We start from the raw sequence: 12,213 nt of genomic DNA on the forward strand, positions 1-12,213 counted from the left end.
CTGTAGCTTAGGAGCCTGTCCTGGAACTAGCTCTTGTAGACCAGGCTGGCCTCGAACTCACAGAGATCTGCCTGCCTCTGCCTCCTGAGTGCTGGGATTAAAGGCATGCGCTGCCACGACCCAGCCAAAATTATGCTTTTTTATTTTTAATTATATATTTGCAGATCTATGTGAGAATGTGTGTATGTGAGAATAGGTGCAGGGTGGGCCAGACCCCCTGGAGCTGGAGTTACAGGCAGTTTTGAGTTACCCAGTAGAGGCACTAGGAACCAAATTCAGGTCCTCTGTGAGAGCAGCGTGTGCTCTTAACCAAAGACGCTTTTCTAGTCCCCCAAAAACATTTTATAAATGGCATTTCTGAATGCAAACTCAAAAACTAATTTTATGTAAATTAGTGGTATGCCTTGTCTTTTCTGATTCTGTAACTTCTACAGAAACAAAGGACATGGCAGAGGAGCCCATCCACAGACCCACTGTTTCTCTGGGCATCACTGTGCTTGCCAGACATGCACATGTAACCACAAACATGGCACAGATCTCTGCAAACCAGAGTCCTCCATCTGCACAAACCTGTCTGTTGAGTCTCCTGGTCCTGTTGCTAACTAAGTTTTGGCATCTCTACACTTTTCCACTGATAACAGCGAGTAGCAGGCTGCCAAGGGGAGAGAACAGGGGAGAAGCTGTATTCACTCAGCTGCAGACCTCTCTCCCTTCCTAGGAAGACCTTACCGCCTTCCTAGATTCAGATTTGCAGAAAGAGCTAACTATTTTTTTAAAAGCTATATGGAAACCTACTACTCTGTAGTTAATTTTTTAAAAAAATTTTTAAAGGAACTTGAACACAGGCACTATGCGTAGGTTATTAATGAAAATCTAGCACCTGATATGGAATATCCCTTCCAACCTTTCCTTAAAGACTTTTACAAGTGATAGGTGTTTTCCACCTCAAATCCCACCCTTACCTCCTGTTCACTAGGTGCTAAACAAGAGCGAAGCAAGGCATGAGTGCTCCATTTGGCTTTAAAAGTACAAGTAAGATACCCAGGCCTGCTTCGTAAATTCCAACTGCACAACAAATTCTGAAATGATTTCCTGAACATATATTATCTAAACTCAGATTACCTGGACAGTGTTGTCTTGTGTTTGTGGAGGTTGTCTTACATGAGGCAATGAAGGAGGACTCCCCAATTTTCTATCCAAAAATACTTCTTTGCTGCAAGCGTAACACCACACTCGAAGAGTGGTGAGGTTCACAGTCAGATAATGCTTGGTCTCCTACACAGCTCACAGGAGAGAAAATGTGCTTGAGAATGACTCTGCAAAGGAACCCAAAATGAAGCCCAGCCTCTGGCGAGCAACAGCCTACTCAGAACAGCTAATCTAGAACACACACATAAACACATCAAAAAATTGTACAGAGTAACTGTAGACGCTTACACAGGAACAGTACCTAACCTACTCTCCAAGTTATTCTAGCATCTGTTCCCCTCATTCATAAGACGAAGATAAACACAGCGGTGGAAGCTCCTCAGCTCTGCATTAGCAAAGGAGAGCAGAAGGAAACACTATGGGCGGTACAGCGACACTGCTGGAATCCCAGCAGCCAAAGGATCACGTGCTCAAGATCATCTCCACTGCACAGCGGATCTAAGCCCCGCCCAGGCTACAGAGCATTTTTTAGGGAGTTGGGAGTGCTAGTTTGTTTAGTCTAGGAGAACAGAACTACAAAGGAACACACATTATTTACATGGAAGCACAATACAACTCAAGCAACAGTTGGTCAATAGCCTTCTCAGCTGTGTGAGGGCTTAGCGCACAGAACATACAAGATATGATTGGCTGATTTCTCAATTTTCTAAGGGATGGCCATAGAAAGTACCACTTCCAATACACAGGGAAGAAACTGTATAATGTTGCCTAAGACTGCAAACATTGGTTGAGACTAGCTGCTGCAGATTATCAGTGGGCATCTAAAGAGAGCACTCATTAGAGAAACTTAGGTTAGAGTGGAAGATCTACCTAACAGATCCGAGATTCACGTCAGAGTCACATGGGAAGTGCCACACAACGGGAGCGATGTCAACAGCACTCAGTCAGAGTGGTGTGTAGAGCAGGGGAAAGGGCAAGAGCTGGATTACGAGGAAGGGAGTCAGGCAGTTAAACCTGCACTGGGCAGCAAGACAGCTCAGCAGGAAAAAGCACTTGGTACAAGCTTGACAACCTGAGATCAAACCTACAGCCTACAGAGGAAGGGCATCCTCTGACCCCCACGCATGGAGTGGCACACACACGTCTCCAACACACACACTAATAAAAACTAACTTTAAAACGAACAGAAACCTACACATCTACACTAACTTCCACCTCCATGTCTGATACTACACCTGTAATCTCCACACACATCCATGTATGCTTACTTCTTTTATCAGTACTCAACAATAGTCATGTATTAATGCTGATTTTCTCAAAACCCCACCCTCTGACCTTTCACTGAGAACAAGCAAAGTTTTAGTGAATTTAGTATTTTCTAAACAGCAAGAACTCTAGGCTGGTGTGCTGTCACATCTGTGGTGTGACACACAGGAGACCAAGGGAGGATTCCAGCTTCCAGGCCAGGTTGGGCTAGGATACACAGAAGCCTCGCAGGCACCGTCACAGTCTGAACTATTGTCACACGGGCTCTCCGCTCCCGCAAGCTCTTCTGAAAACGCTCGTGCACGGCCAGGATTCGTGCACGCTCGGCCTAGGCGCAGCCCCAACACTGCCATGCAGCCCATCACCATGTGAATACCTGCGAGTGCATGGTGCTGTGGTCGACCTGTGACTCGCCGCAGCCCACGTAGGAACACCTGTTCTGTAAAGAAAAGGCGCACACGTTATCACAGACGCACCGAGTTTACAAACAGCATGACAAGAGTCCCACTTAAGTTCTGATTTTATGTTTTAATTCTATAATTACTTCCCAAAGTTAGATAACGTAACTACAAGGTATCAACCACAAAGACCAGACTAAGTATTTCAAAACTGAAAGTTATCCCAACTTCAATAAAAAGTAAAGATAAAAATATCTGAGTGGTTTACTAAACTCTACAAACACACCTGAATTAAAATCCATCCAAAGTTTAAACCTTAATTTTTTGTCATTATTTTAAAAGTATACTCACATAAAATTCTTTAATGTATCAAAAATTGTGATCAATACGTATAAATTTACAACAGCAAACTTTTCAGGAAAACCATACAAACATATACATACTTCCAGGCATGCCCACAGATTGGGTCCTCTGACTTTGCAGTCCTGACAAGCTCCCTAGGAGAGTAAACACAGGAGACAGTCCACAATAGCAATACATGAGTTTTAAATTTGACACGAGTGTTCTATTAATTTACTTAAATTTGTATTAAAGAGGAAAGTGAGTATGGTTTTTTTTAAGGATGATTACAATATAACTTACATGAGATTTTTGTATCAAATCCTCTTTTGTTATTTCACCAACTGAATCCAAATGTGGACAATGATTTCGAAAAGTCGTCATTTTCTTACACTTTTTTCCCTGTTTTTCAAGGTTTTCCAAATCAAGCAATACCTACAGGAAAAGTGACCCCAAAATTAATCACAAAATGTTAACAAGCTAAAAATGATCAAAGCAAAAGATGACATAAGAAACATACAGACTGCCCTGCAAAGCACGTGCAGCCGCACCTGGGGCTGGTGACTGACTAGGAAGGGGAAGACTGACTCAAAACCCTGTTCTCGACTCCACACACACACACACCGCAGCACTGTGTACCGCCGAAACACACACGTGCACACACACACACACACACACACACACACCGCAGCACAGTGTACCGAAACACACACATGCACACACACACACACATACACACGCTCACACACGCAGATAAAATATTGGAAAAATTTTCAGAATTTGAATTATTAACTACACTGTGGACTTCAATTTAAACACTTGCTAACATTCTTATTCCTGTTTTTAAGATAATGTTTAGCGTCCTTTTCTACCCATTTCTCGTCTCTCCTTTTTTTTGGTTTTTTGAGACAGTGTTTCTCTGTAACTTTGGTGCCTGTCCTGGAACTAGCTCTTGTAGACCAGGCTGGTCTCTCCTTTTTATACCTAAGTACATGCACTGCCAGTCAAGAGGGGAGAACTGGATTCAACTGCTCTTTTACCTTAACTACAAAAGTAAACAAACAAATATATAAAATAATGGGTTTTGGTATGGAACAACATACAGTATAGAACAGTGATCCCAACTAAATGAAAACGAGACAGAACTCTACGATTATGCCCCATGAGCCTGGAGAGACGTCCAGAATTTAGAGCAGCGAGAGTGAACCACTAACAGGCCAGGCAGTCTCAGAGGTCTCGGCCTCCCGAGTGCTGGGGCCACCACCACCAGGCTTTTTGTTTGATTTTTGAGACAAGGTTTCATTATGTAGCCCCAATCAGCCTGGAACACATTACATTAGACAGGCTGTGTTCCATCCAGTTCAGAGCCTCTCATGCCTCTGAGTCCTGTGTTACCCCAGCTAGCTGTATCTTTAAAAAATAACAAAGTAGAAGACACTCAGCATTGGACTCTGGTCTCTACTTGTACACACACAAGCATAAAAGAACCCTTAGAAACTAAACTTTATAAAAGGCTGAGGTTTTTTATTTAGTTCAGAGCCTCTCATGCCTCTGAGTCCTGTGTTACCCCAGCTAGCTGTATCTTTAAAAAATAACAAAGTAGAAGACACTCAGCATTGGACTCTGGTCTCTACTTGTACACACACAAGCATAAAAGAACCCTTAGAAACTAAACTTTATAAAAGGCTGAGGTTTTTTATTTTTGGTTGGTTTGGTTTTACAAGCCCAGAGCCTTGTACATGCTGGTCAGGTGCTCTATCAGTGAACTGGAACCCCAGCCTGCAAGGGCTGGTTCTTTTGCTTTATTTGTTTTTGTTTTTCAAGACAGGGTCTCTCTGTATAACAGCCCTGGCTGTCCTGGAACTAGCTCTGTAGACCAGGAGGGCTCTGAACTCACTAAGATTCACCTGCCTCTGCCTCCCAAGTGCTGGGATTAAAGGTGTGCGCCACCACTATCCAGCAAAGGGCTCGTTTTTAAAAACAGATTTTGCAACAAGATTCTTTTCCAAAGGGACTGTAACAATGTGTACTCCAATAAAAAGGAAGACCTCCTTCTGACACAATGGTCAAGGTGTGGCACCCGCAGGCAGAGGACAGGGCCAGCTCAGCCTTCGCTGGATCGTTCAACTGCACAATTTAAAATGCTGATGACCTCTGCTGTCTTCCTAGTACAGAATAGAGCATCTCCCAGATGATGAAGCATGGGAATACAGCTGTAATTGAAACCCATTTCAAGTTTTCTGTGATATAAAACCTGGGTTCTACATAGGACAGAAAATGTGGCATCTGGTTTTCGGAGTCTACCTTATTTCATTTAACATGGTGACTTTTAGTCCATCCATTTGTCTACAAGTGACATAACTTCATCCTTTTTCATGGGTGAATAAAACTACAGCGTGTATATATGCCACATTCTCTTTATCCACTCATTTGTTGGTTCCACACTCGACTACAATGACTAGAGCCTCAGTAGCCATGGACGTGCAAGCGCCTATACAATGTGCTGGCTTAGATCCCTTCAGGTACAGAGCCAGCAGGGCGCAGCTGGACATTCTGTCTTACAGGCCGGGGAACCACCATCCCGATTTCCACCGCGGCCACAGCGTACCCCACCAGCAGCACCTCTCCCCATTCTCCCCAGCATGTGTCCCTGTCTTCGTGAGGCCAGCCACTCTGCTTGTCAGCAGTCTGAACACAGCTTTAACTGGCATTTCCCTGGTAATGCAGCATGTTCATGTTGAGCATTCCTTTCAAATATTTACTGGCCATCTGTAGTTCTGCTTTTGAGAATTGTCTGTTTTCTGGTTAGTTTACTGGATGATTGCTTGGGGGAACGTTTAACTTTTGGGTTCTTCATAAATTCTAGCACTTATCTTCGATGCTCAGTTGACAACACATTTTCCTCTCATCCTGTAATCCTATCTCTTCACTCTTCAAGTTCCTGAACGTTTCGGCACTTCTTTGCTGTCATTTCCTGTTCTTACTTAGGGTTGTATTGGTTTTAATGTGTATTTGTGACTGTATACCAGTGTGTGCAAGTGCTGGTGTACGGAGACTAGACTAGGGTCTGTTCCCCTAGTGCTGGAGCTGCACTGGACTGGACCGCTGGGAACTGCACCTAGGTCCTCTGGAAGAGCCGCCCAGTCCACCTAGGCTCCGCCAGAGCCTCGGGTGTCTTCTGAAAACTGGTCTTGCTGAACTTTATCCAGTACCTCTCAGGAGACTCGCAGCTTGCCATATTTCTTGCTTCATTTGCTGATATCATCTATGATCAGATCTGGTAAGCAATGATCCCTATGCTGGGCAACACTCTCCACTGAGCCAAACAAGGTGGCTAGCCCGTTCCTTCCTATGTACACCCACTGGATAATACTACACCACCCACTCTGTGTTTCATGTGTGGGTAGCATTTTTCATAGATAAGAGCATGTCAGACAGTATACGTGGAGCAGCATCTCCAGCAGGGGACAGAGGGTTTTCCTCATGATGACGATGTCTTAAATGAAAACCATCTGTTATTCTGCAGCTTTCAAAGACAAATTCCTTTTGTCATCGAAGATTCTGTTTCGCTTTGGTTTCGGTTTTTCTGAAACAGGATCTTGCCATATAGCCTTGGCTGGTCTGGAACTCACTCTGTAGACAAGGCTAGCCTTGAACTCAGAGATTGATCAGCTTCTGCCCCCCAAGAGCTGCGGTTAAAGGCATGTACCACCATGCCCAGCCTTTTCAGTCCCTTCAAGATAACTTGTTAATTCAAATTTTTAGCTCATGGATCAGTTTTACTCATTTTGACACACATTTGCTTGTGTGTAGCAGCAATCACACAAGAGACCAAGGCAGAATGATTACTTGAGTCCAGATCTGAAAGACAATTTGGACAACAGGGTCAGATTTAGCCACAATAAAAAATTAAAATCTGGGGCTAGAGAGATGGCATAGACATTAAGGTATTTATTGGTCTTGCAGAGGGCCTGCATTCAGTTTCCAAAACCTACATGGTACCTCAAAACTATCTGTAACTCCAGATGCAGGGCTCTGAACCCTCTTCTGGACTCCTCAAGCACCAGGTACAAACATGGTTCACATAGGCAAAACACTAATACACAAAATAAAAAAATTTTAATAAAATATGCTAGGCTTGGTGCTACACGTCTATAATCTAGTTCTCAGGAGATGGAGGAAGGAGAATTGGAAGTTCGAGGCCAGCCTGGGAAACACAGTAGACCTTCTCTTAAACAAAATAGGAAAGAAAGGAAGAGGGGAAAAAAGGGAAAGAAACAAGAAGGAAACAAAAAACAAGCTATACATTTCTCTTAAGAACTTCTGCTGTCTGCTAGTGGAATGGGAAGGTTCTCAAGGCTGCCTCAGAGAAAATAAAGAGGTGGGGACTGAAAAGGAACTTTTTAAAAAATATTTATTTATTATGTATACAATATTCTGTCTGTGTATATGCCTGAAGGCCAGAAGAGGGCACCAGACCTCTTTACAGATGGTTGTGAGCCACTATGCGGTTGCTGGGAATTGAACTCAGGACCTTTGGAAGAGCAGACAATGCTCTTAACCACTGAGCCATCTCTCCAGCCCCCTGAAAAGGAACTTCTAAAATGGGCTTTACCCTTAAGGAAAAGAGAAAAAAAGAAAAAAACAAAACTAAACTGAAGGCCTTCTGTATTCCTGTTTTAAACCTAGCTTTAGTAAGTTGTTTCAGTTTGGCAACAAAATGATCCTTTTAAGGATGTGTTGGTTATAGTGTATTCAGATGCAGTTACAACAACTAAATCCTTTAGTTCAACTTCTAAAGGACACACAAAAATGGCTGGGCAGTAGTAGTGGTGCACGCTTTTAATCCCAGCACTCAGGAGGCAGAGGCAGGCAGATCTCTGTTTGAGGCCAGCCTGATCTACAAGATCTAGCCCTAGGACAGGCTCCAAAGATTCAGAGAAACCTTGTCTTAAAAACAAACAAAACAAAACAAAAAACACACCAGAAGAAAAAAAAGCATGACTACTGCCAACCCTGAAGACTTGAGTTGCAGTGACCTGCATGGTGGGCAGAGAGAACCAACTCCTCAGCTGCCCTCTGACCTCCACAAAGGCACTGCAGCACATGCCCGCACACCCACAAAATAAAACATCTAAACGATTGTAAAGCTGATTCTTTTATTTATTTATTTATTTATTTTTTTTTTTTTTTTGGTTTTTCGAGACAGGGTTTCTCTGTGGTTTTGGAGCCTGTCCTGGAACTAGCTCTGTAGACCAGGCTGGTCTCGAACTCACAGAGATCGGCCTGCCTCTGCCTCCCGAGTGCTGGGATTAAACTGTATGCCATTACTCCCAGCTTATTTATTTATTTATTTATTTATTTTTTTTGTAAAGCTGATTCTTGTACTTCATACAAATACCCTATGGAGCAAACCCTTCACACCTGTGTGAAGCTCCACAGTTCACGCAAGCAGTCCTGAAACATCCAAATCATCCTTAACTCTTTATTTTTAAAAAGTAAAATCTCTAGTCTCTCTTCCTAGAAATACCTGTCTAATTAGAATGTCCAGTTAGTGAGAGTCTAGGTCTATTAAGAGCATAGTCTCCGATAAAGGGTGGTGGTGACACACCTCTAATCCCAGCACGTGGGAGGCAGAGGCAGTTGGATCTCTGTGAGTTTGAGGCCAGCCTGGTCTACAGAGTGAGTTCTGGGACAGTCAGGGCTACACAGAGAGAAACCCTGCCTCGGGGGGAAAAAAAGTCTCCTATTTTTACATCTGTGGAATCCATTTCTAACACTGCCACAATTATTAAGACCAAAGCTTAGCTTCAAGATACCAACCCTCACTCCAAACAAAAATTCTTTGAGATCTGTCAATAGAAAGCAGTATTTCCGACAAAGAAAAAACTCTGTCAACTATGACACCTATGAACAACAGTGACCAGCACACAGTGACTGTGGGCGCAGCAGTGGTGCGCACACCTTGGCAATAACCAACTGCTCTCACTGGACTTCAGAGCCATGCAGGAAGGAAATCATGCCTGGTTCTGGAAACCCAGCCTGATTACCTGGGCCTAGTAAGTCAAGCATCTTGGGGAACCTACAAATACCACTTTACTAAACCAGCCTAACTCCTAACTACATTGTAAATGTGTGTCCTCACGCCCTAAGACAAATGCAGTTCTCACCCTTCGTCAGGGAAGCTCCTCTCTGCAACAGAGACCATTACAGAAAATTACAACCAATCAAAATGCAGAGTTGTGGGGCCCAGCTCCAACTGACATGCCTATAAAATAACTCTGTACCTAAGGTTCAGGGAACATTGCATAAGATGGGGTGGGAAGACTGTATGAGCCAAAGAACCAGATGCTTTTCTGTGAGACTGTGTCTCCTAGTAACATCAGAAGTGATAGTCTCATGAGCATGACTGACCAAGCATGAGAAAGAATAGACTGGAGAAAACCCACAAGACCTCAACGTTGCTAAAGAACTACGGCAGCTAAGAACTGTTGAGAGAGAGAGAGAGAGAGAGAGAGAGAGAGAGAGAGAGAGAGAGAGAGAGAGAGACAGTCTTCCCCAGGGCAGAGCACGCCAGCTGGTCATCCACTACCAAGTGACCAACCATGAAAACGTTCATACAAGTAACTCAGCAGATTATATTTAGGAATATATATGTATTACTAAGTGTAAAAACAATTAATAAAAAACCTGGCCATGCTTTAAAGGAGCTTAAGGGGGAAGTATACGGGATAGCTTGGCAGAAGGAAAGGGAAGGGGCAAATGGCATAATTATATGATAATCTTAAAAATAAAAAGAAATAATAAAAAAAAAAACCCTAACCAATAAGTAATAAGAAATGGTCAATTTTAGTTTATCTAGTTGAATTAGTTCTGACAGACATGGGAGAGAGGGGTTAACAAATTTGACACAGACCCAATAAAAGCCTTAAGTAATCTGAGCCTTAAGTCTTAACTCAAAAAAGACCAAGAACAGTCATTGGCACCACACAGTAGCCCCTGCCTATAATTCCACCACTAGGGAGGCAGAGAATGCCCACAAGTTTGAGAATGGTCTGGTCTACATAGTGAGTTCAAGGCCAGCCAGAGCTACAAAGACAGAAACAGCCAGTCATGAACAACTCATCTGGAGAGTGCAGCTAGGTAGTCCTGTGTCTTTCCGGCAGACGTGAGATCCACTCGGTGATCCTGTGTCTTTCCGGCAGAAGTGAGATCCACTCGGTGATCCTGTGTCTTTCCGGCAGACGGGAGATCCACTCGGTGATCCTGTGTATTTCCGGCAGACGTGAGGTCCCAGGTTCCTTCCCCAGCACCACACAAACTACTTATTCAGACAGGCAAACAAATGCGGCCAGCATAAAGAAAACGGTTGACCTGTTTGCATTCTCACTGGATGAGGAGTCAGTGAACACAATGCAATAAACCCTGCCAGGAGTGTCAGCACACACCTTCATCCCTGCCCTAAACTGGAAGCCAAAAAGTTGTTAGTTCAAGGCCACTCTGGCCTACCAGGGGCGACCTGGTCTCAAAACGAAAGAGTAAAGAAAAATTCTAAGTCATCTGAGTAATGCTGCCACAAAACCGATAAAAATTTCCTTCTTTGGGATTTCATAATCAGTTGAAAACTGTCAGCAAGAGTCTCGTTTAAGTCGCATTCAGCCCCATACCTTCACCAACTCACAGTAGGTCAGGGCAGGATTGCTACAAGCCCTGGAAACAGACTAATTGTTAATGCAGGCCTGACGCCAGCACGCGGTGCGATTGGCGCCTCTGAATGACCATTCGTCTTTATCAATCACTCCTGCTCCCACCTGACACTCATTCCTTTATTCTTCTGAAACAACTAATTTGAAGGCCCATGACAGGTGGCTTTCCACCATCATTACTCTTAAATTCCCTCCTTACTTTCTAGTGCCGAATTCTGGTTGTTGGTTTGTTTTTTTTTTTCACCACTTCTCAACTCCATTCCTTGTAAGTCACACCAGGACTGTCTTCGCAGGAACACACTGCCACAGTGCCCTTTGAACCTATCTGAGGCCTCACGGCAGCTGTACAAATGACTTCCGGGCACACTGCAGGGTCCCAGCCCAGAGCTCTGCTCTCTCCTAAGTTCCTCTACCACTCCAGGAGCCCGCCTGGCCCTCACAAGGGAACCTTTCTGGAGCAGTCACAGTCATCAGGACAGAGGTAATTAGGAAACAGCACACCGCAGCTACACTGGGGACAGCTCCAGAGTCTCTGCAGCAGTAAGCCCTCGGTGGCCCGTCCTTAGAGGCTGTTCTATTCATGTCTCACATCTTCTGACGCAGCACGCACACCCATATTGTTACTGAAGTTATGAGTTCAACAGATACTGTGAAAGCCTCAAAGACGATGCGGATCCCAGGATGCACGCACTGAAATATCACACGGAACCCCACCACGGTGTACAGTCAATTCATGTTCATGTAAAGAAACCAGGGAGTCCATGCTGCCAAGATCTAGTTTAACCTGAAGCTGCCCAAGTTAATCTTCCGGTCTCTGTGACCACCCTAAGAACTCACTCTGTACAGGACTGGGAGCAATATGCAATGTCTCCTTCGACTAACCGTCCAAGAGACCTTTCCTGTTATTTATTTATGATGAAGCAAGGACGGAGAAAGGCTGCAGTGCACTGTAAGGACACTCATTAAGACGGGAGGCAAGCTGGCATAGTGACTCCTGCCTTTAACTAGGGATCTCTGAGTCTGAGGTCAGTATGGTCTACCCAGTAAGTTTTTGATTTTGCCTTGGTTTATTGAGACAGTATTTCTCTGTGTTACAGCCCCGGCTGTCCTGGAACTCTGTAGATCAGGATGCATTTGCCTCCCAAGTGCTAGGATTAATGGCATGTACCCCACCCCCTGGTTTACACAATGAGTTCTAGGATAGCCAGGGCTAAATAGTCTTGGGGGGGAAATGTATACACCCTAGAATGGATGCAGGCTTTTCAAGTTCAAGGCTAGCCTGAGCTATACAACAAGTTTCTGCCTGGGCTACATAAGATTCCATCCAAATAACTAAAAAAGAAGGAAGGGGGGAG

General features: G+C 44.1%; 1 protein-coding gene across 2 annotated transcripts in view; it reads right to left on the reverse strand.

The window, feature by feature from the left end:
- Usp33 (ubiquitin specific peptidase 33) overlaps positions 1-12,213 on the reverse strand; it is a 52,408-nt gene that overhangs the window by 36,713 nt on the left and 3,482 nt on the right. For both annotated transcript variants that reach the window (XM_005357478.3, XM_005357477.3), the window contains exons 2-5: positions 3,456-3,587; positions 3,257-3,310; positions 2,792-2,854; positions 1,123-1,275 (exon numbers count right to left, since the gene is read on the reverse strand). In XM_005357478.3, the coding sequence (XP_005357535.1) occupies positions 1,123-1,275; positions 2,792-2,854; positions 3,257-3,310; positions 3,456-3,536 (351 nt within the window). In that variant the 5' untranslated portion in view covers positions 3,537-3,587. The remainder of the gene's footprint in view (positions 1-1,122; positions 1,276-2,791; positions 2,855-3,256; positions 3,311-3,455; positions 3,588-12,213) is intronic.

Source organism: Microtus ochrogaster, chromosome 21 (assembly GCF_000317375.1).
Source record: "Microtus ochrogaster isolate Prairie Vole_2 chromosome 21, MicOch1.0, whole genome shotgun sequence".
NCBI classification, from domain to species: domain Eukaryota; kingdom Metazoa; phylum Chordata; class Mammalia; order Rodentia; family Cricetidae; genus Microtus; species Microtus ochrogaster.